The following is a 27,995-nucleotide window of genomic DNA, read 5'->3' on the forward strand; positions in this document are numbered from 1 at the left end:
GGGCCGAGCCCATTCTTCCAGTCCTGGTCCTAAAGCCTGCGCTTTACTTGCTCAGGACCCCCACGCACAGCTGGTGGCAGGAAGGGCCTTCCACGGGCTGCCTGTCCAGCCAAGCCCTGGGATTAGCCTTTGACACACCCGTCTTCAGGTCAGTCCCGCTGAAGGGCAACAGAACTGTCGTCTGCACGACTTGCAGCTACTTCAGAGGTGCATCAGTTTCTTTGAGTCTCTGGGGGAGTTCCTCTTGGATGCCTCCTTGACATGGTTCTTTATGGAATTGGGGGGACAAAGCTCTTTTATATCCCCCTGGGTAGGGGCCGAATTCAATGACAACACGCTATCTGGTGGGCTCTGGCCACTTTGAATTTTATTGTTGACAGTAACATTCGCCATACATCTGAACATGACACACAGCTGTCCACAGCCAGTTCTCTCTCCCACCCTCAACTACCCACCAGGTAATGAACAGCTTGTGTGGGGTGTCTCTATTCCTCTCCCCTGGGACACCTAGACTTAAAGATGGCTGAGGCCGAGTCACAAAGCCAGTGAGTACAGCCCCGGACTCTGAGCCCTGTATCTCACTACGATGTCTGACTTCTGCCCAACTCTCTTTCCCCAGATTGACCTGTATGCAGGAGCCCTGTTTGTTCACATCTGCCTGGGCTGGAATTTCTACCTGTCCACCATCCTCACCCTCGCCATCACGGCTGTGTACACCATCGCAGGTACGGTTCCTGAAAGCCCATCTGGAGCATGCAGGGGAAACCTTCCCACAGCATGGGGGAGCCCCTGGGAGTGGCCAGTTCACAGGTGTCAGACAGGGATCTGGGGGCTGGCTAACCGCTTAGGTGCTTTGGTGCACAGCTTACCCATCTCCAAGGACAGCAAACCCACCAGCAGGTGATGCTGGTCAGACAGACTCTCCTGGCTCAGGGATGGGACACTTATCCAGCAACCTTGTTCCCGGCAGGGGGCCTGGCCACTGTGATATACACAGATGCCCTGCAGACGGTTATCATGGTGGTGGGCGCTGTCATTCTGGCAGTCAAAGGTGAGGTCTGGGGGCTGGGCAAGGGGGGGCTGTCCCAACACCCGGAAGTTCTTTAGGTTAAGCCACAGTGGATCTGCCCTACTCCTGGCCTCCTTGGCTGGTAGGCTCTGCTTCCTCCTGCCTATAGGGGCGCAGTGGTGAGGTGCTGCCGAGGCTCCCTCAGGGCTAGGCAGGCCCCACGGCAGGCAGCCGTGCAGGCATACAATTAGCAGACCACAAAACAGCTGAGGTGTTTCATCCAGCGCTTAAAGTCATGTACAGAGTCCTAGGAGGTGATGCTGTCTCCCGTCAGACAAAAGCCTGCAGGGAGGGAGGTATGCTGGACAGGTAACACTAGTCTAGAAACAGACAAGTGAGTTCTACTGATGCCCTGGAAGGGAAAGAGCTGGGGAGGCAGGGAGGAAAGATAGGTCCTAAGGTGGGTGGTTTTAAAGGTGAAACCTCAGCTCAGGGTCTGAGACCCTGTGGCAGAGGCTACCCCTGGGCCTCCTCACAGAGATTCCTGGTGAAGCAGACCCTGGCCTACCTAGGCTCCTAGCCCCACACCTGGCTGGGGCGATGCCAGAAGCTGTCCTACATCCAGGTGTGCTCCTCCCAGGGTAACAGCCTCCGTCTCCAGAATCTCCTGCAGGCGAGGGGTCTCATGGCCGTGCACAGGCTGGACGAGAGGGCAGTGACTATAGACACTGCTAGGCCAGGGCTTGGTCTTGCACCACCCAACCCTGAGGTAGATAAGACCTGTTCTGGACTCAGAGGAAAGATCCTTGACCTGAGCCCTACCTGCTAGGCTGACCATGAGGCTCAGAGGAGCCTCTGCCTCCCTTCTCTGTGTCTTGGAAGGAAGGGGCCACAATGCCAGCAGTGTCTCAGCTCTGGTCAAGTCATAGCCTTCAGAAGTCCAGGTCATGGCTTCAATACTAGATGACTCAAATACCAAGAAAACCTCTTCCTCCTCCTTGAAGGGCCAGTCCAAAGACTGGCAGAGAACCCCAGCCTGAGGCCAGCAGTCTTCCAGAGCCTAGCCATGACTCCTGCTGGCCAACAGGACACTGTGGGCCCATGTGCAAAATGCTCATGTAATAGTTATATTTTAAATACAAATAAAATACTCTATTTCACCTTTTTTCTTTTTTTAAACCTCGACCCTTCCTAGAGCAGGCAAGGTGAGGTAGGGACTCCAGTTTGATGCACGAAGTTATCTGTGAGACGAGGGTAGTAGGAGCCAGGGAGTCAGGGCCACCCAAAACCAACCAATCTGCGCCCAACCCTCCAGCTTTCAACCAGATCGGTGGTTACGAGCAGCTGGAGGCAGCCTATGCCCAGGCCGTCCCCTCCAGGACCATCCCCAACACCACCTGCCACCTGCCACGAGCTGACGCCATGCACATGTTCCGGGACCCTTCCACAGGAGACCTCCCGTGGACTGGGATGACCTTTGGTCTGACCATCATGGCCACCTGGTACTGGTGCACTGACCAGGTGAGCACCAACATTGCCCATCCCCCACCTGCTACCCTCTGGGGTGGGGTTGGGGTTCAGTTCAGCTGCTAGGGTTCCTTATGGTCTCGGGCCCTGCGCTTAGAGTCCGATGGGGCCCACTGGCTGCCACCTGCCCTGGCCTTCAGGTGCTTCGATTGGGACAATTTTGAGTATGGGATTCCAAAGGGACTTGGATGCTCCTCGGTGGCTGTGAGCTCTGCTCGGAGGCGAGTGTTTCGGGCTGGCCTTGGACTCCCAGGATCTGGTAGCATTCGGGGTGCTGGGCCACCCTTGGGCTGCCAGTGGTGGGGGCCTGCTGTGGCTGGGCTTGCTTTCTTGGGAGAGCTCTGGGTGCCATCAGCAGCAGGCCGGTAACGGGGAGGCCCCGGGGTCCTTGAGGTAGTGCCCCCGTGTCGGTGGAAGTGCTGGCCCTGGAGAGACAAAGGAGAGTGAGGTCCGGATGACATGGCAGGGGGGCAGAAGGACTCCTGTTGCATAGACCAGGCAGAGCCTGGTCTGCCTTTGCCACTCACCAGAGGGTTAACTACTTTTTCGTGCCTCAGTTTTCTCATCTGTACTATGGATGATTCTTCCCTTTGTGATCTGTGCCCCAGACCATCCATCTGCAAACAGGGTTAGATATGGAGGGAGGGACCAGAGGGGGTTGGTGGTGGCAGTGCCTCCACCTGAGCCTGGATTTCTGATGAGGACTGAGGCAATTCTGACCTCTCCTGCTTTTGAGCTCAGACAAGCCATTTCACTTCTCTGGACATAGGGACCTATCCGGAACGCTGTAGGCAGCCTTAGAGAAGTGGAGCAGGGGAGGGTCCTGTGATGGGCATACGTCCACTGATCATTGGCGTCTAGAGTCCCACTAAACTAAGCCCCCCATAGGATAAGTCAACCAGGCCACGGCCGGCAGCTAGGAGGGCTGTGACCGTTTACAGAGTATCTTATGCACACACACCCGTCTCCCTGTGAGTCCAGCAGGCCAGCTCCATTCACAGGCTGAGTATCAGGGACCAGACAAACCTGATGTACACCAATTGTAGAAACAGTTCACACAGATTTCCAGTGTGAAAATCCATATGGGCAGCCAGGGGATAGAGGCACTGGGAGGCTAGGCCTTCATTTCCCTTTAGTAACTAGTTGCTCTCCAGCAGGGCTGCTCTCCTGTGGGACCCCACATGCCTGAGGTTCCCTCCTGCCCAGGCCTTTCAGGTGGCTTGAAGCAGGCAGTACACTTTTTCTTTGAGGACTGATGGCCAACCTCAGAGGGTGAAAGGCAGCCTGGAGGGCCTCCAAGGAGAGTAGATAGGCCCCTAATCCCTGCCATCACTTGTTTCCCCTGACCAGGCAGGGCGAACCCAGCCACACATCTCTGGGTAGAATGTCGTTTGAAAGCATTTCCCATGAAGGCCAATGAGTCAGCATCTATCCTGCCCTCATGTCATGGCTAGATGAGGGCAAATATGGAGCCCAAGAGGCCTAGAGAGGGTCACCAGGGATACAGAGGATGGTTCCTGCTAACCCAAGATGGTCACATCACCAGCCACTCCTCCTCCCTGGTCTCACCTTGGGCTGGGTCTACTCCAGGATGCCAGGCCTTGGTATCCCAGACCCTGGGTCCCATATGGCCCTCAATGGCCCTGAGAGTCTGAATGAACTCTATCCTACATGCTATATTACACTCTTTTCCCTAGCTACAGGTCCACCCACAGTAGGTGACCATTTTGTAACCAATAGTGGGCTGGGCATGGTAGCACATGCCTTTAAACCCACTGCTTGAGAGGCAGAGGCAGGCAGATCTCCTGTGAGTTCAAGGCCAGCCTGGTCTACATAGTGAGTTCCAGGTCAACTAGGGTGACACAGTGAGACCCTGTCTTAAAAAAAAAAAAAAAAACCAGGAAGCAGGGCAATAGCAAATGAAGCACAGGCTCTGCTAAGCCACCGCCACCGCCCCTCCCAGGCCATACTGTCCTTCATATAAAGCAGAAGGCTGCACAAAGGGAACACATCCTGCAGCCCTGTAAACGCAGGCAAGTCCTAGATTTCTGCACCAGCAGCATCCTCTACCACAGCCATGGCTATGAAAGCAGTTACGAACTTCAGGAAGTTTCTGGAGACATCACAATCCCTGACTTCAAACTCTACTACAGAGCTACAGTACTGAAAACAGCCTGGTATTGGCATAAGAACAGACAGGAGGACCAATGGAACCAAATAGAAGACCTGGATATCAATCCACACATCTTCAAACACCTGATCTTTGATAAAGAAGCAAAAAAATATAAAATGGAAAAAAAACACATTTAACAAATGGTGCTGGCATAACTGGATATCAACATGTAGAAAAATGAAAACAGACCCATATCTATCACCATGCATAAAACTCAAGTCCAAATGGATCAAAGACCTCAACATAAAGCCAGCCACACTGAACCTTATAGAAGAGAAAGTGGGAAATACACTTGAATGCATTGGCACAGGGAACCACTTCCTAAATAGAACCCCAGCAGCACAGACATTGAGAGAAACAATTAATAAATGGGACCTCCTGAAACTGAAAAGCTTCTGTAAAGCAAAGGACATGGTCAACAAGACAAAACGACAGCCTACAGAATGGGAAAAGATCTTCATCAACCCCACATCAGACAGAGGTCTAATCTCCAAAATATACAAAGAATTCAAGAAATTGGACACCAAAAGAACACATAATCCAATAAAAAAAATGGAGTACAGACCTAAACAGAGAACTCTCAACAGAGAAATCTAAAATGGCTGAAAGACACTTAAGGAAATGTTCAACATCCTTAGTCATCAGAGAAATGCAAATCAAAACAATTTTGAGATTTCATCTTACACCTGTAAGAATGGACAAGATCGAAAACACTTGATGACAACTTATGCTGGAGAGGTTGTGGGGAAAAGGGAACACTTCTGCATTGCTGGTGGGAATGCAAGCTGATACCACCCCTTTGGATGTCAGTGTGGCAATTTCTCAGAAAATTAGGAAACAACCTTCCTCAAGACCCAGCAATACCACTTTTTGGTAGATATCCAAAGGATGGATGTTCAATCGTGCCCCAAGGACATGTGCTCAACTCTGTTCATAGCAGCTTTGTTTGTCATAGCCAGAACCTGGAAACAACCTAAATGTCCCTCGACCTAAGAATGGATAAGGAAAATGTGGTACATTTACACAATGGAGTACTACACAGCAGAAAACGACAGCTTGAATTTTGCAGGAAAATGGATGGAGCTAGAAAACATTAGAGTGAGGTAACCCAGACACAGAAAGACAATTATCACATGTACTCACTCATAGGTGATTTTTAAACATAAAGCAAAGAAAGCCAGTCTACAAACCACAATCCCAGAGAACTTAGACAACAATGAGGACACTAAGAGAGACTTACATAGATCTAATCTACATGGGAAGTAGAAAGTAGAAAAAGACAAGATCTCCTGAGTAAATTGGGATCATGGGGACCTTGGGGGAGGATTGGAGGGAGAGGGGAGAGGCAGGGAGGGGAGCAGAGAAAAATGTAGAGCTCAAAAAATAGTAATAAAAATGTATATATAAAAAGAAACTTCAAGAAGTGCATAGCAGCCCAGGGTCCTAGAGAACCAGGCCCACCAAAGCAACCAGCTTCATCCTCGAAGCCACACTTGGCTAGGTGGCAGTACCCACGTTCAGAGGTCAAGATGGTGAAGTGGCCAAGCCAGGGATGGGAGTGCAGGCCTCCCCGAAAGAAATGAATAAGCTGGGTAGTGGGGGGCACTCTGGACTGTTCCCATTTCGCGACAGCATCTGTCACAGTGCCAGCTGCTCAGGCTCAAATGTATCCTGCTAATCAAAGAGGGGCTCGGGTTACAGGTTCAGGGGATGGGGGCTTCTCTCTCCTGACAGCTGGAGTTTCGGCCAGCAGGGCGAGGCTCCGTCAGGGCTTCCCTGAAACACCCTGACTGTACAGATAAGAAACAGGCCTGCAGGGAGAGAGTCTGCTGCCCCGCACTGAGGGGTCAGTGTTAGCAGCCATGCGGGAAGGAAGCGAAGATGGCAGCTTCTTCCTAGCTGTGAGTCACAGGCGCTGACCCCGACACACAGGAAAGCACATTTCGGAGTTACACTTGTACCAGCCTTCGAGCAAGCTGTGCCACCAGAACTCCTGCGCTAAACAGTGACCCACACACGCCACAAGTCCTGGCCCCACAAGCTGCCCAGAACCCTGTGAACACTCCCAACCTCCTACTTTTTCAAATCAAATCCAGATGTGTTTACATATGCCTTAATCCTATTTGGGAAACTGAGTCGGGGCGGGGATTGTTGTGAGTTCAAGGCCAGCATAGGCTACAGCTAAGTTCCTAGTCTTCCTGAGCTAGAGTAAGACACTGTCTCAAAAACAGAAGGAAAAAAGGGGGAAAGTTCTGACTAGCAGCCCACCCCCATTCTGCAGATCCAGAAACTGAGGCCGTCAGGATTTACCTAGCAACCATCATTACTACTGAGGTGCAAGTTTTCCCTCAGCCTAGGTCTAGGGCTCTGCCCCGTCATGTAGTCAATGCCAATTTCTGCTCCCAGGATTTATGTGAATGTCTGTTGTTTATGAGGGTCCAGGAGGTGGGGGGGGGTCTTGGAGTCCAACACACCTGGGCCCCCTTTGGTTCTGACAGACACCAGGGGACCCATTTTGCCCTGCTGGATGGACAGGGAGACAGGTGAGTGTTCCTGTGTGACGTCTGCCATGCTGGCACTCCGGCTGCTCATCTCAGGTGAGGCCAGGGATAATCACATGGCATCTATCGGTGTCACCTCACAAGGCCCACTACGGAGAGGCTCACACAGCCTCATTTCTTCACCCCCGTGCCCCAGGTCATCGTGCAGCGGTCCCTGTCTGCCCGGAACCTGAACCATGCCAAGGCGGGCTCCATCCTAGCCAGTTACCTGAAGATGCTGCCCATGGGCCTGATGATCATGCCAGGCATGATCAGCCGAGCACTGTTCCCAGGTAGGTTGGGCTCTGCGGCCACACCTTCAGTGGCAGGGCACCCAAGGCTCTAAAGATTTAGTCTATGAAAGCCACTAGGTGACAAAGGAGGGATCTGCTGTTGCTCAATAAGGAAGAGGGAGGGACTTGTCCTTAGGAGCACAAAATAAACTACAGGAAGGTAGTTTAGATAAAGTCCAGAAGCGGAGTATTTATGACTGTGTGACCTTGCAAGTATAAAGGAACATCTGTGACCACCCATGAGCCTTGTCTGCAAACTAGGGACGGTACCTTCTACCTGGTAGGATGCATCAGACCCTGTGACTCTGAGTATGTGGAAATGTGTGCTTTTTAAAGTTGTTTTGGAGAAGATACTAGGACTGAGAGGCCCCCGGCATAAAAATGGCCAGCCACATGGCCCTGTGTGGTCCCACTCTTCCCCATTCATCATCTCTCTGTAACAGGGGTGTCACTGGAGCCAGGGACCCAATGGCTCAGGGCATGGGCATTTTGGGCTCTTGGGGTGATTGCAGAAGACGTAGGGATGAGGGATCAGACCCACCTGAGCCTGCTTGTCCATAGGGCGTTGTGGTTGCATTCTTGATGTATCTACATCTTCTCTGCCCCGACCCTGGGCCCACAGGGGGCTGCCACTCAGGGGACCACTAAAGGTCCCTCGGGTTACATGAGGGGCACTCAGCTGTCGTTGGGGTGGGTGGCCTGGCCCATTGGCCATCTGCTCTGAGTGACGCCTCTGGAGAGGTACTGACCGCTCCCTTACTTCAAAGTACTCATCTGACATGGATGAGGCCACCGAGGGCCGCCGGTGTCCAGGGCCAGGGCCAGAGCTGCCTGAGAGGCTGTCCTGGTCACTGAGGGTCACGTAGTCGTCATCTTCCTCCTCCTCCTCCGCATCCAGCCCATTGGGGAGTCCTGTCTCTAGGCCATCAGGATCATCCTGGGTCAGAGATAACTGTCGCTGTAGTGAGGCCTGGCTCTGACAGGTTGTCATGGGTAGCCTAGGGTCTATCCCATTTGGGGGTGTCTCCTTTTCTGGGGTCTCTAGGGCCCAGCCAATATCACTACCATCCTGGGCAAGAATATTTGCCACAGGAACTGTCCGGGGCTTAGGTACTGGGGCCTGTGGTTCAGGGTTCCCCTGGGAGAAGCCATTCTCAGCTGGGACCACATCCTGGGAGTCCCTGGGTGCTGGGGGAGGACAGGGTTCTGGGCAGGGACGGGCCTCCTGGCTCTGCTTCCATAGCTGGTGCTGGGTGCTGGCATGGGCCGTGTCACGGATCTTGATCCGGTTCATCTGGTTGGGCTGAGGGTTCCAGATGTTGGGATCAATAATGTTGATGTAGCCCAGGATGTCACTGCCAGGCTCTGGGTCCGGCTCCACCCATGTGGGCAAGTACTCAAACATGTTGGCCCTCTCCAGGTTGAGCAGCCCCGGGTGGATAGGTGGTAGCAGTTCAGAGAGGTCCCCTGGGCGTTCGGCAACTGTGGGGCCCTGAGGCCCTGGGGACCTCGCAACCTCCTGTTTCTCAGAGGAAGTCTTGGCAATCTCATCCACACTCTTAGCCTTGACCAGTGCATACTTAGGGTTGACAAGCTTCTTGGCCACAGTGCCCGTGGGTACCAAGGGCACCACAGATGGTAGCACAATGGGATCTGGCTCTGGTTCCTTCTCCATGGGGATGTCCTTGAGGCTGACGCCTTGAGACATGAGGTACAGCTCCTGAAACTGCCGATCAAACATCTCTACCACCTGACCAGACAGCACAGAGATCACATTCCGGTCCGTCCTTGCAGCTGACCATGTGAAGCTACAACATAAAGGCAAGGTAGTAAGTCAGGCACAGAATACATATGTCTCCCTGAAGTCCTAGTACCCTGATTCAGTGAGAGTCCCTGGCCCCTGAGGCAGGGGCATCTACAGTGTACACTCCAGCTGGGGTCTGTCAGATTGGCCACTGGGCCCTAGCATAACAACCTACGTGGCACTGGGGGTGGGGCACAGCTGGGGAGCTCAAACCCAAGTCTGGGAGCCTATGTCTAGCTCTTCCCCAGCAAACTCCTGGGACTCTACTGGACTCATGAAGGCAGCATGAGGATGCCCACTGCAGCCTCAAGCACAGGAACTACCCAGCACCGTGGCCATCACTGATGTCTTTGCTGTCATCAATCCCAGAGTTACGGTGTCAAATCTGCCCTGCCTCATGATGATGCAGAACTAGCTCTGTCCTTGAAGATGGCTCTCAGAGTGACTTCCAAGAGGGCTTGGGCAAATTCACCGTGACCTAGCCCACCCTACCCTTGGGCCAGTGACTGTGTGGGATGGAACAACGGCCTGCTTGGACAAAAGTCTTCCCTGCCTGCCTCTAGAGACTGTGGGTGGACCCAGGCCTGCGCACAGCTCAGCAGTTTTGGGAGCAATGAACTGGAATAACCAGCAGGTCACATGCAGGGATTAAGGGCAGAGCCCAGCTGGGATCCAGAGGCAGCTCCTCCCCAGTCCCAGAGGAGAATCACCTGTAGGAGCCACACACAGCCCGATCTCCATCCACAAACATGAACTTCTGGGCCAGGACACCCTTGAACTTGGTGGCTGACCGTGTGAAGAACTCTGTTCCCCCGCTGCTGCGTACCCTGAGATTCTGTGTTGGGAGACAGGGAGGCAGAGTTAGATAACCGCAGGCGCTGCTTTCACAGGCAGAAGCGGCAGAGTGCCCAGAGCCTGGAGGAGTTTGTGGGGAGTCAAGACCTGGAGTGAGGCGCAAGGTGTGGAGAACAGCAGTCTATCTGGACTGCTGGGCCAGGCACGGGCAATGGTGAAGCTGCTGCTGAATGCTGTGGGCCAGCATGTTCTCAGAGTGTCCCTAAGAGCATCCACACAGTAACATGGGGCAAGATGAGACTTCGGTGGCAAGAACAATTTGGGAAATGCTGTTTGTTCAGGGTGCTGTAGGGTCTTGAGTGAGAGGGTTAACTTTTAGGAAGGTCCTATGGACAGCTGGGTGGCGGGTGAGAGAGGAAAATGGAAGCAGGCAGGGGCCACCCTAAGGACCCTGGGTCTTATACTCTGACACGTCCAGGGTCTTCTAGGATGACTGACCACAGGCCTTTTCCCACTCTCAACATTCCATGTCACTGACTCTGCTGAACTCCCTTACAGGCACTCGGAGAAAACTCTCTCTGGAGATGGGACGAGGTCTGGCTCCAGAGATGGTCTCATAAATGGTCATCTTCAGTCCCTATCACATGGCCTGGTTTAGAGCCAGCAGGGAAGGCCCTCAGAGCCCAGAGGAGTTCACAGAGGCCCAGGGAGGAAAGAGTCCAGTCCTGACCAAAGAGAAAGTGGAGCCACAAACTGCTGGCCTTTCCTTGGTCCTGAATACATAAAGGGACTTTCTCTCTTGTATAGCATCTCCAGAACCATCCAGGACCTGGGTGCTACAAGAGCCAATGCTGGTACGGGTGGCCAGAGGTGAGGAAAACCTGACTGAAATCTAAGCATAAAAAGGGACTGCTGAGGCTTATAAAGTAGAACAACACATACGGGACCTAGGGCCCATCTGGCTTCCCAGAGCTTTCTGACTGGTCTACTTACATGCCTCCTATGATGGAAGTCTCACTCCTGTCAGAGCTCTGGATTCAGACAATGGTTGGTGACAAAGTCTTTGTCAGACTCAGCTGTGACTCGCCTGTCTGTTCGCTCACCCACTCAGCGGCTCTAGGTTATTAACTGCCCACATGTTCCTTTGTTCACCGACCCCTGCTGAGGCCCCCAGTGCCAGACAAAGATGACAGTGACAAGGATGCTACTGTGGAGGTGGCAGTGAGGCAGATGAGTCAAAACAACCACCTGGAATGTCCAGAAGCAGAGGAGTGAATGGAGGCAGGGGTTGGGAGGCTTCTGGGAAAGGATGGCGTGGGGCAAGGTAGGAGGGCAAGCACCCCAAGGGAGGGATACAGAGGCTGGGCAGCGGAAGAGCAGGCTGTCTGCACAGCTGGACTTGATTCTGGTGAAAGAGGCCCCACCTGCTTCTGCTGTGGGCAGCAGGAGCCGTGCACAGCTAAACCCGTATGGCAATGGGCATACAGGAGGCAGAGAACAGGGAGGCTGGGCATACAAGGGAGGTGGCATGAGTGAGGGTGCCACCCACGGCAGTCTCCCGTCTAGTGCTTCCTATTCCCAGACTCCCCTGGTGGCCCAGAGCACTATCCACAGAAGTCGACAGGGGTGGTCCCTGGGTGGGTCCCTAAATGATGTCCACCCAGCTGAGGGGTGAACAATTGTCTTGTTGTTGGGCCAGACACAGAAGGCAGATAAAGCTGTTACCAGGGCCAAGCTTACTCTGGCCCCGCCTGCCCACAGGCCTGCCCACAGCCAGCTCAGCAGGAAGCTGGCCAGGGCCCAGGACAATTAGTACTCGTGACTTTGTACCTAACACACTACACACTCAGGGACCAGAGGTTGGAACAAAGATCTTAGAGGCCTTCCCTGTCACCTGTGCCAACCACAGTCCAGCTCTGTGGCATCCTGTGGTCTCAATGTCCAACACTCTGTGTGCTGGGGCCATGCGCCCCACATAGGCAACCAGCCTGCACACTTCTGTTGCTGGTGTCTCTCTACTCAGAAAGTCATTACTTACATTTTGGAGTAACTCCGCCATGTGAGACGCAGGCCTGGTTGTGTCATTCACCTGCTGTGTGATTCTAAGCAAGCCTCTGGCCCTCTCTGGGCTACCGTTTCCCTGCCTGCATAGTGGGGATTGGCGCTGAACCCATCAGCTCATCCACCACTGGGGCTGGGCAGCAGGCAGGGGCTTGCATCAGGCCCCCCGCCCTCTGCCTCCTGTTCCTGGTAGCCTCGCCCCACGGGCCTGGCCCAGATGAGGTAATGTCTCAGGTGTCTGGGCTCGCGTGAGCAGAGGTGGAGGAACCCACAAAGCTGCATTGTCTCAGGTCCTGGGATGCCCCTAGATGGGTACAGGCAGGTGGGGTGGAGGGTCCCGAGACTCTGTCAGACCTCCATAAGGCACAGTGGAGTTGGGTGAAGTAGAGCAGAAAGTAGAGATGAGTCAGGTTACTCTGGCCCAAAGTGCTTGTGGAGGACAGAGGGCTGGGGTTTACTATGCTGGTCTCCATTAAGCTGGCCTGGGCATTCTAGAATAGCTGGGGTGGGAGGCAGAGCTGTAGTTTACCCAGGTACAGACCTCTTATCTTGATTCGTGGATAGACATGATATTCAACAGGAAGTCCCTTATGATCTGGGACTTAGGCACATGTGAGCTTACCCAGCTCCAAGCCCTGGTGTTAGTGCTCTTGGTTGGCTCTTCCTCTAGAAAGACTGACATGGTGGGCTAAGTCACTGTGGCGCTGTGCTAACACTATGATGCTTATTAACAGCCCTGCCTCTACCTACTTAATGCCAATAGTACTTGATTCATGACCAGCCCAGTGAGGTGAGCCCCTTTGCCCCCAGATACAAGCACTGCCATATATCCTTACCCATCAGTGGCCCAGACCCAACCATAGGCGGTAGAACATGAGTTTACTCAAGAAGGGACAGGGGCTGGGGCCCAGCCCACCTCCCCCTCTACTCGCCCCAATAATCCCAGCTGGAGCCTGGCAGGACACAGCTTGAGCCTCTCCTGTCCTTCTTTGGCTCAGTGGGGACCTGGGCCCAGTCATGTATCCTCACCATGTGCCTTCCCACGGCTGTCAGATGGCTGGCGTTTCCTCGCTTGTTGGCTGTTCAGTCAGCTCAGGTGGCTGCTGGTCTTTCCAGTTTGCCTGCACGGGTCAGGGAGCTTTTCATATTGCTAGGTCTTCCACAGCTCTGGCCTGGCTCCCACTGGCTCATGGGTACCTCTTGGCACTAGGGTCACCCCTATATATAACCTAGGCACTGCCCTTGTCCTGTGACCCCGGGAAGTGATAAGGTCAAAAGGCTGGGTACTATTTCCAAGGCCTATTTCCCATTTGTAATGCGGGGGTTCATTTCCTTACTGCCTACAGGGCCAGCAGAACAGGGTCAGCTGTGGCGTTAACATAACCACTGGCACGAGAGGATGGCTCCTACCAGACTACTATTTTGAGAAAACTAGAAGTCACTTGGCACTCAGAACAGATCTGAGGGGCATTAGGAGCTTTGTCCCTCACCACACACAGCCAATGGATCCTCCATCTCACTCTATGCCCACCACGGTCTCCTACACTCTGCACAACAGCCTTGCCAGAGGGAAGGCATGAAGATGGGCCCATTTTCCACATGAGCAATGGAGGCCAGAGCCAGTAACTACCTGATGGGCATTTGATATCTTCCCAATCTGGTGCCTGATACCCCATGGTCATAAGTGTGACCGCCAGGGATACCTATAACTCGGGCCTACTGACTCTGGGGCAGGTTGGAGCTGAGTTGGGACAAGGCAGTGGGTGGCTGAGAGCAGCCTATGGTTTACTAGCACAGGAAGTGCTACCGAAGCAGGCCCAGACCTAGCCAGCCCACGGCAGGGAAGTTGTCCAGGAAGGCAGACACCTGGCAGGGCTGTGCCCAGAGGAACCTCTGACCACTTACTCAGGGCTGTGGTGAGGCTGCTACAGTTGAGATAGGGTTACTGCTTGCCCATGACAATGTCTGCCTCCTAGGATCATGCCCTTTAGACCTGGTCACCTTCCCAGAGAGAAAGCCGAGAGGGTGGGACAGGACAGGCTACTGAATCCAGCAAGCTGCCCTCCTGCCCTGATGGTCCTGGGGTGGAGCAGACCTCCCCTGACCCCTGTCCTAACTCTAGGCTGGCAGCTGCACACTCACTCAGCCTTAGTGTCTCTCAGTTACTATTCTCTGGGAGCCAAGTCCCCCAGTGGCCAGTAGGCAGAGAGTCAGTATGGGCAGTACCAAAGAATTCTGAGAGACAGGTCTGCACTCTCCTTGTCAAGCCAATTTCTTACTGACTTTTAGGCACAAGCCATACCTTCCCTTAGACCTGTTTCCCTATCTTTCTTGTGGGAGCCTAGTCTGACCAGCTACAAGCGTCTAGGTTCAGACACCCCCATAAAGCCACAGGCAGAGCCTTATAACTACAAGGCCAAGTCCCATGCTTCCCATGTCCTGAAGTTCAGAAAACACCAGACTGAGGAGCCATCAAGAATTCTCTACCAAGAGCCCTCAGGCACTGTGGGGCCAGGACTCCAAGCAGTCAGCCTGGGTGAGGATACCCCTTGGTACACAGGTCCCAACCCATTGTCTGCCTCTGTTACCAGGGTGATGGGTTGAGTGGCATACATGTTAAGCACCACCAGTGTGTGGCAAATGCATGGAGTGGGGACCTTCCTGGAGCTCTGGAGCTGCCACCCACCCACAGCGCAGCCAAGTCCCAAGTCACCTTTTCTGAACTTCCATACAATGGCTCTTTCTGGCATGAGCTGTCTGCTACCCCAGAGCCATTTCTAGGTACTAATTACATGCCAGGCAGGTGTGAGGCTTGGGGTCAACCTACCTGGAGACCACATGAAGAAGTCCCTAAAATTAGAGACTGGTAGCATAGCAGAGAACTCACACCCACTTAAAAGGCTCTGTAGGGGGCCTTGACAAATGTTGACAAATTACAGGTTCCAAGCCCTGCCACTGTCACCAGCCCTGTGTGATGACCATCTGGAATCTGCATTCCAATCACAGGCCTCCAGCCTCCGGCACCTGGCCTTCATCTCTAGTTTATTGGCAGTGACATCAGACAGCTGCTTTTACTGCTTCATCTGCAAAATGGGAATGACAGATCCATGCCACTTGGGTTGTCAGCGGGCTTAAACTATGTAAAGTGCCGGGACACTCACATGCTAAGAGAGCACCAGCTGCTTCTGCAGACCTGTCTATACTCATGGGCACATGCTGTACATAGGTGCTGCACAGAGGCTGAGCAAGCCACGAAATGCTAGGGGGTCCTAGTGGAAGAGCCTGGCAACACTGATTTTTCTGCCCGTCAGACCAGTGAAATCCTAGGCCTAGAGTGGTAGGCAACAAGATCTCAGACAGCAAAGCGAAGCTGAGAATCCAGGCTCTGGCTTTCTCTTTCCCAACTCTGTTCCACTGTGCTCCTTGCCTCAAAGATCTATTCTACTCTGTTTGGGCATCTCAAGTCCATGTCAACCCTGACCCAGCACAGAGGTGTCTGAGCCAGATCCTAATGCCAGACAGTAGAACTGATGAGATCAATTTAGGATTAGCACAGTGAAAGACTTCTGGGGGGGGGGGGGGGGTTAGCGCTCTCAAGCTGAGGTACGAGCTGCCCGTGGAGGCTGTGAGCACACACCTGTCACCAGAGGTATGCAGGCAGACCAGACAGGAGACCTACATGGAATGGGTAACACAGGACCTGGCAGGCACTCTGGCAGCTGGTTGAAGGCAGTAGATCTGTGTTTATCTTATCTGACTGTTGGCGGTAGTGAATATCTTATCCCTCAGGGCATTCAAGTTGTGTGACCACCTGGCAGAAAGGCGCTGGATGACTGAACTCTGGTATAAGGCACTGTCTACAAGGCAGTATGTTTGTTGGCTGACTGAATGACTTCTGCCCTCCAGTTGCACAAGCAAGGGAAGACAGCTCACCTTGAGGTGCCCCAGGTGCATGCGGGCCCGCTCACACATGTGCAAGAAGTACTTGACGTTACTCTCATCCACAATGATGTACACAGCCACCTTCCTCTTGAAGCCAGCATCCAGCAGGTCCTTGAAGATATCCACATCAGTGAACATGTCCATGACCACAGCTATCACCTGGGGATGGGGAAAGACAGTGTGGTTTACCAGCACAGCAATGGGGACAGCACCCCTGTTGCTCCCAAGACACAAGCCTGTGAAAAACCTAGCTCCAGTACTCCTCAAGGTGGATGGTGTAGGGAGGAGTGCAGACATGTCAGCAGGGTGCAGAAAGGTTGATGACCTAAGAGCAGGGGCAAGGTCTATGTTACAGTTCCACGTGTTCAGACTGGTCCTCAGGGCCTCCTTCATCAACAAGGTTGGGATTCACTGACTGGTGCTGCCACCAAGCAAGATCCAGGGAGCGTAGCCAGAGTCTCAGCTCAAGAACCTGTATTGGTGCCCTCCTGGGTCAGATTCACAATCAGCTACACCTGGAGACAAACCAGTTGTGGCCACAATGGGGAAGAGGCCAGCAGGTGGCATGGCCACTAATTTGGAACCTTCCTTGAATCCTGGGCTGCTGTGAACTTCAGCGGGATGCCTACCTGGATCAGATAGCACCCACATCAGCATGTGCTCTTCTTGTCACGTGCCAGCACCTATGTCCACCACAAGTGATCTCCACGCTCCTGAACTTGACTAAGGGTGGAACTCCAGAGGTCAAAGCATATCCACACCTGGCCCGCCCAGGCAACCACCTGCCTCAGTTTCCTGTCAACCATAGGGCTGGAGCAGAACTCACAGTGCAGACCTGGTTCCCAATAGAGCACGCTAATAGTTAGACCAGGGATGTTCCCAACTCAGCTGCCAGCTTCCTACGCTGCCCCTTCCCTACTGGCTGATGAACCTGGAGAACGGGGACAGTGGGGCTGGAAGTCACACAGAACTATCTGGGGGCTAAGCTCATGTGCACAGCCAGCACCTTCCTTCAGTGAGATCAGTACACGCAGGGTGACAAAAGGCCACCTGGAACCTGCTGGGGACATGTCTGCACGCCCACAGTGAGCTCACTAGGCTAGCCACTGCAGGCCCATTTGGGCTCCTCCCAAGTCTCTGGCCCTGCTGATGCCTGCTGCTCATCTGGCACAAAAGTCCAAACTCCTCAGCAGGAGGAAGTTCTAGACCTGCCCTGCAGTGAACTTGCGGAGTGGCCCTAAGTTAAACCCTTAAACAACTCTGGGCTCTCATTTTCTCATCAGCAAAATAGGCTGCATTTATGAGAAGCAAGCACACAGGGGCAATGCCTGTCAAAGACCCCAACCCAAGGGGGTCCTCAGGGATGCCCACATGCTGCCTTCTACCTAGGCGCCTCGACAGCCCCACTCCAACCTCTCATGAACAACAAGGTGAGATACCAGCACATAGCTGGGCAAACTGAGGCTGGTGAAGTCACAAGCCAAGCTGAAGCAGCGTAAATGCTACCCACTCCCAGATGTGCAGGGCTATTGTCTTTGACCCTGTGGTTTCCAGAGCCTGAGAGTGCTAATCTGCTCAGAATGAAGGGGAAAAGGAGGCCAGGCCCTAGGGGGATCCCTGGGTCTCCAGAGGAGAGCTACTCACCATGACTTAGGGGCTGTCTAGTGGCAGAGTGGGCACAGGGCTACACTGGCATGGGTAAGCTAAAGGACAATGTCAGCACTAGATGAGGAAGCACCTTCCATTGCTGAGTGGGAGAGGTGAGATAAGACAGAGGACCTGAGAGCTTCCACCCACCATGCGCTTGCCAAAAGTCAGAGGTTGCTAGGGAAGCCCGCAAGCAGGTGGGCTCTCAATGACGTGGGTAGAAGGAGTGACTCTATATGGCAGGGGATATATGGGGGGGGGTGCTGAAGGGACCTCCTTGCCTGAGATCCCAAAGGCTGTAAGCCACTCTACCCATGATGCCCCCTTAGTTAGGGCACGCCTGAGAAGGCAAACAGCTTCATGTACTGCCCTGGAAAGAGGCTTGACCTGGCTGGCACACTGTGCCCTGGAGGTTCTCCAGCCCACTGCACCCCAGATCTGTCACGGCTAGTTTCAAGCTGTGGGCACCACAGCAGATTGAGATGTGCCCCAGCAGGGCAGGGCACCTGATCCAGGAATCACAGGTTGCCAAGATGGACTTGTTGGGACCTATGCCCCAAGGTGGATCTCTGACAGGGTCCCATGGCTGGCTGGTTCTCTTTAGGTGTTGGATTCTATGCCTAGGATGGTGAAAGGAAGACTAAATAACTATCAGATAATGCTGGGAAGGGAGGACTGTCTGGTGCTCCTGGGATCTGAGGTGATATTGGAGGGGAGGACTGCCTGGTGCTCCTGGGATGTGAGGTGATGCTGGGGGGAGGACTGTCTGGTGCTCCTGGGATCTGAGGTGATGTTGGGAGGACTGTCTGGTGCTCCTGGGATCTGAGTTGATACTGGGTGGGGGGATTGTCTGGTGCTCCTGGGATCTGAGGTGATGTTGGGAGGATTGTCTGGTGCTCCTGGGATCTGAGGTGATGCTGGAGGGGAGGACTGCCTGGTGCTCCTGGGATCTGAGGTGATGTTGGGAGGACTGTCTGGTGCTCCTGGGATCTGAGGTGATGCTGGAGGGGAGGACTGCCTGGTGCTCCTGGGATCTGAGGTGATGTTGGAGGGGAGGATTGTCTGGTGCTCCTTGAATCTGAGTTGATACTGGGTGGGGGGATTGTCTGGTGCTCCTGGGATCTGAGGTGATGTTGGGAGGACTGCCTGGTGCTCCTGGGATCTGAGGTGATGCTGGAGGGGAGGGCTGCCTGATGCTCCTGGGATCTGAGGTGATGCTGGAAGGGAGGACTGCCTGGTGCTTCCAGAGTCTGAGGTGATGTTGGAAATAGAGGTGCTTACAGTGCTCTGTTATGTGAGGTAATGATAGGAGAACGCTACTGCCCAGAAATCTCACATCTTGGTCTGTCCATGGTCAGGCCATAAAGGTTCCCTGAGAGCCCTTGGGACATGTTAGGCTATCCTGGCTTTGTCATGATGGCAACATGGAGGCAGTCAGCAACAGAAGCTGAAACAAGTCTGCCCTTCCTTGCACCCCTCCTCCCAGCCTGGGATGTCTAGGGTTCACAGTTCCTGACGCCAGCGCCATTACCTCTAGGGTCCTTACAAATGCAGCAACCAGCAGTTTTCCCTCCCATTCACAGGAGAGGACACTGAAGCACTGTGTCTCAAGACCACCTAGCTCCCTGTTTGGATGCCTAGCTCATCTGTGACACTGTGGGCTTATCAAGGGTGTCCTGTACTGACTGGGCGTTCTCAGGGAGTTTCCATCTATCAGTGAGACAGGCAGTGTGGCCCCAGAGCTCCTGCAGCATTCAAGGCCTGGTACTAGCCATCTCTCGGCTTAGGTCCCTCAGTTTCCACATCTATGAAATGGGATGGTGGACCACTATCAAAGCCTGTCCTTTCCTTGCTGGCACCTGCCTTTATGCACTCAAGAGACCTGCCCACGGCCCAGCGGGGTCTGTATGGGCTGGCTGGAGCATCTTGCCATGTCAACAGGGTCTGTGAAAGGACATTTTGATACCTGCTCTTCAAAGAGCCTCATAGGCTCCAGCCTCGCCAGGTGCTGACACCAGCCCAGAGCTCCCAACACCCACAGCGGTTTCTTCCAGGCCCCTTGTGTTTCTAAATCTCACCCAGTAGAGCAAAGTGTCCTCATGAGACAGTGGATGGACAGGTTTCCTCACAAGTGCCAGAGAGGAAGGGCAGGTGGGGCAGTTGGCTGGTCTGAACATAATTGAAAACTACTGGGGTTCTGGCCCAGCTTCTGACACACCTCTCCTGAGAATCCTGACCCCACCGGTTCCTCTCCCCCAAAACATCCTGCCTTGAGCATTGATACAGGCTGTCTCCAAGGCCATTTGCTGATTTTGCCCATATCTGGAGAGCTGTTCAGGCCCCTCAAGCAATCAGCTGGCAGTGGGGTAGTTCACTCACGGAAGGAAACATCCAAGGCTGGGAGAAGCCCCTAAGGGGCAGCTAAAGTAATAGACGATCCTCATACAGGACCACGGGAAGCTCATGTCTCCCAAGCTGGGACAGAAGTCATCCTGATACATGGGGCCTGTGGACAGTCCACAAAAGGATGCTGCCTAGGTAGTGAGCAAGGAAGTCTTGAACCAAGTATAGGCAAACCTTTGCAAAAGAGCCACGCGTAAACAGGCTGGCTTCCAGTTCCAAGCTTGTCAGTATGGCAGGCAAGCAGCACAGATGTATTCCAGAAGTGGTAAAGCTGACGGGGCTTGGTGTGCTCAGTGGGCCAATGGACCTGCTTCTATCCTAAAGTCTATTCTGCACCTTCCTATCAAGGTTTAGGCATGCTGAGGACTGGGTTCCACCCACAGCCTATACCCCATCCCCAAAAAAGTGTTTGTTTCTAAGAAACTTCACTGCGTTCTACAGCAAAGCTCTAAAGTACTTTTAAAAAATACACACCAGAGCCCACAACAGAAAATCCACTGTTTCTGATATTCAATAGAGAATTACAATACAGACAAAGAAATGGGAAAACAAGACTCACTGAAGGGGCGGGACGAGGCCGAGCAACTTTAATTCCAGCACTCAGGAGGCTGAGGCAGGCAGATCTCTGTAAAGATTGAGAACAGCCTCATCTACAGAGTGAATTCCAAGACAACCAGAACTATGGAGAGACCCTGCCAAAATAAATAAAGATATAGAAGAATAAAAAAAACCAACACAAAATGAAAATGTATAGTGGGTGGCATGAACAGTAGGTTAGATATCATGGAAGACACAGCAGCACCAAGTATCCCAATGTCACAGAGAGAGAAAGACTGAAGAAACAGCATGCCGTCAGCACCCGTGGCTAGCTAGCTTCAAGGAGTTTAGCAGAGAGCTGGAGCCTCAGCTCACTGTAGGGGTGGAGTGGGAGAGCGATGAGCAACACACGTGACCAAATAACTACTCAACTGGACTTCTTCACTTGATAAAAATGGAAGTCCACAGACTCAGTGACACACACAGAGGAGACGGGAGGAAAACTGCTAAAGCACACAAAACCAGCAAGATGGAATCTGACGAAAAGCCAGAAGGAAAACAGAGCGTTGCATATGGAGGAACTGAGCCAAGCCGACATCCCACCAGTCAGCAAGAAGAGGCAGCGCACAACGTCTTTTGAGCGCCACATGAAAACAAACTGTCCAACTAGAAGTAGATGGTGAGGGAAAATAACTTTCAAAACTGAAGCTAACATAAAAATGGATGCGCAAAAAAAAACAAAACAAAACAAAACAACAACAACAACAAAACAGATGCGCAAAGCTGCAAGATTCCGGTCCTGGCAGGCTGTGCACTGCAGCAATCACCCCTCTGTGTAGATGTGTAGATAAGAAAGTGAGGCTAGGGACTTCAGCTAACTCCACGGTGGGAGCCCAGACATTCCCTCTCTCCATCAAGGAAGAGGATGGAGACAGAAGAATGATTTTCCTGCCCTATCTTGTGTTCTAGTAGTACGGCAGAACTCTTCTTGGAGTGGAGAGGTCTGAACCAAGCCACGAGATAATAGCAGGTCACCAGCATTCACATGTAGGGAACCAGAGAGTATTGCACTTCCCAGAGACAGTCACAGCCCAGGGTTGCATTCTCCCACTGTCAGGATCATGTATCTTTCCTAGCTCTGACTCCATGCCACCATCTCCCAGAGCCCACCTTATCCTGAAACAGACCTGCCTCAACCTGTCCTGCTCTGCCCTGCCCTACCCTGCCTTGCCTTCCTGGGTCCTGTCCCACTCCAAGACTCAGTTTCTCTACTTGCTGTAGTGCTATGAAGATAGGATGGACCTCCAAGTACCTCCCTCTCCAGACTGGAAGCCAGCTGCTGCTTGGGAACATGCCACCTATTAGAAGGAAGCCTCGTTAAAGCCAATTAGAGGAGGGCTGCGGCCAGCAAGTCACAGACAAGAAGCCATGCTGGTCACTCCACAAGCTCTGTTCAGGGACTTCCTGTGCCCCAGGAAGACCAGGCTTCTCTCCGTCCCTGGGGCTCAGTGTGGCTGGAAACAGGGCGGTAGAGTCATGGAGGTGACATTGACAGGACTGCCCTGAGTGGCTCTTGGTGAATATGAAGATGGAGGGAGTGAAGTAAGAGACCTGGCTTCACTGGGCACAGCATGGCACCACCTACCATGGGACCACAACACACTGAGGGACAACTCATGCTCTCCTATGGTCATTTAAACCTCACCTGGACTTTGACAAGCAAGTGTCAGTCTTACTGAGATTGACCCAGTGCAGAAGTGAAGAACTCTCAGGAGTTGTCAGTGACAAGACAAAACTGGGCTTGGACCTGAGCCTCCCTGACACTGAAGCCAGTCCTCCCCACATCCCACATGGAGTGTACCCTGGAAGGTACCAGCCTGTCTGGGGTCTGTCCAGTGGGGGTCAGCTGTGAACCCTAGTAGTGGTCAAGTGGCAGGCAATCTAGGGCCTCTCTCAGCCCATGGAGTGACCTTCAGTTTCAGGGTGACCTTTCAAACTACAATGACTTAAGAGCGCCATGGAAACCAGTTCAGGCCCCGCCATACCAAAGACCCAAAGCTCCATCCCACTCTGTGCTTTGGTCTCATCTGTGATGTAAGCAGGTGGCAGGGTCCCATTGGAATAGCAGAAGGGCTCCTTCCAGGCAGGGTACATGTCAACTCTCCATTAAGATGCAGGTGCCTGCCGTGGGGTGGGGAGCCTTGGAGAAGTCTGGAGCCAACACCTGGGATTATGCTATCTGATGGCTCCCACCCCAACAGGTGCGGCCTGGCCCAAGGCGGGAGCTGCCACAGCAGGCAGGAGGCTGCTCCTGGCCCACAGAAGCCTCTGTATTGGGGGCTATTTTGGTGCAGTCATGTGCCACCGAATAAATAGGACACATCCTGAGGCATACACTGTTAGATGCTGTCTGCAGATGTAGGTATGCTCAAAAACTTGGACAGCAACGGCAGCACTAGATGGCTGGCATATGTGCCCTTACAATACTGTGGAAGGCACGTAGGCCAACACTGACTGAACCTTTACGATGTGGTGTGCGGCTTGCCTGTGGTGCTGAGGGATATGGTCTCCAGGGGGACTGGGCATAGCTGTGGCTCCACATTTCAGGCCAACATTGTCAGCCTTCCTCTACCCCTGGCAGCCCAGTTCAGGAGCCTGTGAACATGCTTTCACTGCCCTGAGCCAAGCAGGCCGGGAACAGGGCCTAATGGGCCCATTATGGGATGTGGTCGCTCAGAGCCTGCAGCCCAGATCCTTCAGTACACAGTTCTGAGCCTCACCAAACCTTGGATTCTTTCTGTGGACAAGAGAGGCAACACCTACTTTATGGAGCTGTAGCAAGGACTACACAGAACAGGTAAAGTGCCTGTTCAGCACTTGGCATATAGTTGGTATTTAATAAATGCCTCATTAAGCTGCCTTTATTCTCCTGGAGCCAAGAGGCAGGCCAGGACTCCAGAGTGTGAAGGCAGGGACCTGACAGGAAGATGTGAGGTCAATCGGGTATCATGGAACTTGGTTCCACTTTCTTCCTGCTGTGTGGCCCTGGGCAGCAACACAACTTCTCTGGACCTCCACACCTAAGCCCTGGCAGGAAGATATAAATCTGGGCCTAGCTGAGGGCCAGCTCCTACACCTCAGCTTCCTTCTGTGTCCTCCACAGTAACTTGGAAAAGCTATAACTCACGATGCCCCTAGGCTGGTAAGGGGATCTAGGAGTCAGTCCTTGTTGGGGTGGGCGCTGGGATCTGCTGGAAGATCCTGAGGCCCAACCCCACCCAGCCTCACCCTCTGGCGGCCACACTCGCTCTCATCCCTCCCAGGCGTGATGCTACAGGCCTCTGGTATGCGGGTCGGAGCCCAGGGGAGGTTCCTCCCAGCCTAAGGCTGGAAGAGGGGTGGAGGAGGGTAGGCAGGGGCTGCCTCAGAGGGGAGCTCACTCTGGACAGCAGCGAATGGACAGCAGTGCAGAGCATAAGCTGGCAGCTCACTGACACACAACCAAAAGAGCATGATGCGGGGGACCCCACTGTTCTGTTCCCTGTTCCAGATGAGTTTAAGTCCTGCAGGTGACGGCAGGACCAAGGGGACCCTCCAGTCTTCAATGCCTGTACCCACTTCACAGACAGAATGATGGGGCTGAGGGAGGAGCCGGGGCTGGTCCAGTCTCATAGGGAGGCAGCACCAGGGCCTGCTCCCACACTCCAGGCCCTTCCTAGTCAGACCATTTCAGTCTTCAGGGAAGGGAGGATGTAGCAGAGTAATCCTGACAGGAACATGGCCACTAGAGGTGGCTGAGGTGGCGTGAGCTGAGTGTGTGCTGTGTCATTTCCTTGCCCCAGGGTCTGTCAGTTGTGCTGACTACTGGCAGAGTGACTCAATGCCAGCAGCCATGCTGCAGAAGTCCCCATGGAAAAGGGCTAGTCAGCACCCCAACCTCCATCCCAACCCTAGGAGGCTGGGGTTTCCCTAGCACTGGCATAGGGTGAAAAGGGGAGGTGGGCAAGTGATGACTCATGGCAACAGATAAGATAGAAGCATTCCTAGAGGGAGGAGCAAGGAGAGGGCGGGCAAAGCGCTCTGTCAGCATCCACTGGCGTCTGGGCCTGCCCCAGGAGGCTGGGAAGCAGCAGTTAGGAAGTAAAGACTCAGGCCACCTAGGTCAGCTCCCTCTCTCAGGTCCTGCTTGTCATTGTTCTACCAGGCCAGGGTAGGTTCTGGAGTACAACAGGACTAAGTGACCTTGGACAGAGACGCCTAACCAGTCCGGCCTCAGTTTCTACCGTGTGAAAAAAGAGGCAGATAGCAGCACTACCTGAGATTATAAAGTGCTCACACTCCACTGAAGCTATTATTACAGCCTCCCCACGTATTGTGTGGGCCACAGAGCAGAGGTGGAGGAACAGGGACTCACACAGGCCCACAAGGGAGAGTCCTGGCTCAAAACTGCACAGTAGGGCTGTGAACAAATCCTTGATCTCTGTAAGATGGGCACGGCAGGGACTCCCTGCTATGGGGAATAGGCTCTAAACGTAGGAAACTGAGGGCAATGCCTCTCCATGATAGGCAGTAGGAGGCCACCCACTACAGTGCCACAGAGATGGGGCTCACACTAAGATCAATGTCTTCCTGGCTGTCACCCTCGACAGGTGTCATCAATAACCTTAGAGAAGTGGGACAGGATGAATATGAAGCTATAGGTCTGCAGAGATGGAGACATCTCTGCTGTGGTCACAAGGATGTGGACAGGAAACCCTAAGGGTACAATTTGGCCCCAGGCACCCCTATCTGCCCCTATTACTGGCTGGCTCTATGTCATTCTGTCTGTAGAAGATTAGAGCCTGTGGCTGTTCCCAGGCCAAGCTGGGAAGTGGCAGCTGCCTCCTACCCGCTGTGAGAGCGCTGGCACAGTAGGTCGGGCCCCATGCAGGTCTTTATTCCTCCTCTCATGGGACTGGACTCTGCCACAAGTGGGAGTCACCCCAGGCCCTTTCAGGGGCAACAGATTCCCAACTATTGCCAGGTGTCCAGAGGATTATCCAGCCCTTCCTCATTCCCGCCACCCAATACGCCACCATCACAATGGCCAGAGAGCGCGGTTTGTGCCTACAGAGTAGAAACCCTCAGCTAGTGGCCCTGTGGACAGAGCCTCCACCAAACCAGCCAGACCACCAACTACTGACCCACTTCTGGTCTCTCTGCCCCAGAGCTCCCCAGGCCCTGTCAGCCAGGACAGTCCCCAGAGTGAGCATCTGGCCTTGTACACAGACCGCTCCATTCTGGACCTGAACAGTGAAGGGGGTCAGACCCAGCTAGGAACCCTCTCACTGCCACCAGACCTGCTCCAGACAGAACACAGTTTGCCGAACGCCTTAGCCTGTCCAATCAGGCACGCCTCCACTCACAGTCTCTGCCACTCAGTTATGGTTTGGCTGTGTGGACAAGCCGTGTACACTGCTTCTCAAGATGTGTGTCGATGTGTCAGTGTGGGGTAGCCACCCATAGCCAGAGCACTGAATAGCCCGGTGGGTGTCAGGCAATCCAGACAAGGCCTGAGAAGTCTCCTAATGACACACCACAACCCAAGCAGACACTGTCACCTCTTCCACAGATGAGAACCCGTGGAAACCCATTCATTCAGACACCCTGTCCTGGACAGCAGCTGCTCCTGCCCCTCGGGAAAGGGCTCAGTGAAGTGGCCAGATACTCAGCACAGCTAGGAGGAAGCAGGCAGATTTTCTCAGGGCCCCAGACCAGCCTCCATGCCTCTCCCCAGGACCCCTTCTAGCAAGCTCATGTGTGTGTGTGTGAGAGCTTCTATCTTCTAACAGATCTGAGGCCAGGCAAGGGAGAGTGGGTGAGAGAAAAACCAGAGTCCTCCCACCCCACCCCTGCATTGCATTCGAGGGGTTCAGAAACCCTTCAGCCGTACACAGATGCCCTTTGAGCCCAGTGCCACCTGCTAGAGGAGGTGGGCATTCGGCTGCCGCCCGCAGGAAGAGGCAACCAAGAGGTCAGTCAGCGGTCCCCAAGCCGTCGGGGTTCCCATGCATGCTGGGTGAACCGGGTTCCGCCTTGGCGCCTCACCTTCTGCGCCTGGCTGACCATCTTGCGCACCACTTCCTTGATGTGCGGCTGTCCGTCGATGGGTGGCTGCATGTAGACGCTGGCCCGGGTGACACCCCTGTAGGCGATGGTGTCAGGCCAGCCCAGGTCCAGTTGTGGGATGGAGCGGTCCGACTTCTGGGGCCAGTACTCCAGCGAGGGCTGAGGCTCGGCCGTGGCTGGGGGCCCTCCCGCCGCGCTGGCATCCTCGCTAGCCTCCGCGCCGCCGTTGTCCTGGGGCTCGGGGCGGCGGCCCGAGCCCCGCGGGTCCTCGGAGCCCGGGTCGTACACCTCGATGGCCTCCACGATGCGCGCGAGCTCCAGCTCCGACAGAAAGTCGCGGATGTTCTCGCGCTTCAGCACCTCGTAGAAGGCGTCGCGACCGCGGGCCACCAGGGCCTCCAGGGCCAGCCGCTGCTCCTCGCTGTAGAAGAACTCGGGCTTCGACTCGCTGGAGCGCCAGTTCACGTGGTTGTCGTCCAGACACTGCACCTGGGAGAAGGCCATGGCGGCCCTCGCTGTGGGAACGCCGCCCGACGGGCACCGCGCTCTCGTGCTTCACGGCCGCAGCGCCTCTGCGAACCGCACCTGGGGGAACCAGCAAAAGACGGGGGACCGGGTCAGAGGGCGGGTGTGGGCGGGGCAGAGCGGCATGGGCGGGGCGAGGCCGCGGGGGCGGGGTGGGGTGGGCGGGGCGTGGGAAGGGAGCCGACCGTCCAGGGCCGAGGTTCGCCTCTTGGGATCCGCCTGAGGTTCGCGGAGCTGTGGCTGCCGGGGAACCCCGCCCCAGTCTGGAGTAAGAGCAGGGGCGCCAAGCCCGAGCTGGGCTTCGGGAAAGGCTGCTCACAAACCCGGAGGCTTGCCCGGAGGAGGGAGTCGCTTACCGGGCAGGTAGCGCTGTGCAGAGCGGGCGACCCCAGGAACCACAGGCGCTGGTAGTGGCAGCAGGCTGGACTGCCGGTGACTAAGGGCGGTCCCTCCCAGCCCCTCCACCCTCACCTGGGGTCACGTGCGGTCCTGAGGGCGGGGCCGGAAGCTGATTCATCTCCCACAGACAGAGCAAGGCTGGACAGTTTGCTGCCTCAGGCCGCACAGAAACCTTTCTCCTCCCCCAGTTTTGCTGGCGATCCTGATCCAGCCCTGGCCCAGTTCTGTCTTC

The 27,995-nt window shown here is 54.3% G+C and overlaps 2 protein-coding genes across 2 annotated transcripts in view; one reads left to right on the forward strand and one right to left on the reverse strand.

Annotated features, from left to right (window-relative positions):
* Slc5a10 (solute carrier family 5 member 10) overlaps positions 1–27,995 on the forward strand; it is a 49,736-nt gene that overhangs the window by 11,199 nt on the left and 10,542 nt on the right. The window contains exons 6-9 of the mRNA XM_048448178.3: positions 620–725; positions 971–1,051; positions 2,325–2,530; positions 7,407–7,542. Coding sequence (XP_048304135.3) covers positions 620–725; positions 971–1,051; positions 2,325–2,530; positions 7,407–7,542 — 529 coding nt within the window. The remainder of the gene's footprint in view (positions 1–619; positions 726–970; positions 1,052–2,324; positions 2,531–7,406; positions 7,543–27,995) is intronic.
* Sack1g (scaffolding CK1 anchoring protein G) lies at positions 343–27,834 on the reverse strand. The gene is made up of 6 exons (XM_087910535.1): positions 27,721–27,834; positions 26,819–27,424; positions 16,136–16,303; positions 10,057–10,181; positions 8,084–9,350; positions 343–2,961 (listed from the first exon to the last, which is right to left on the reverse strand). Exons 2-6 carry the CDS (start codon positions 27,341–27,343, stop codon positions 2,599–2,601), a joined length of 2,448 nt encoding a protein of 815 aa, XP_087766661.1. The 5' UTR covers positions 27,344–27,424; positions 27,721–27,834; the 3' UTR covers positions 343–2,598.

This window comes from Myodes glareolus, chromosome 9, assembly GCF_982192425.1.
Source record: "Myodes glareolus chromosome 9, mMyoGla1.1, whole genome shotgun sequence".
In the NCBI taxonomy this organism is placed as follows: domain Eukaryota; kingdom Metazoa; phylum Chordata; class Mammalia; order Rodentia; family Cricetidae; genus Myodes; species Myodes glareolus.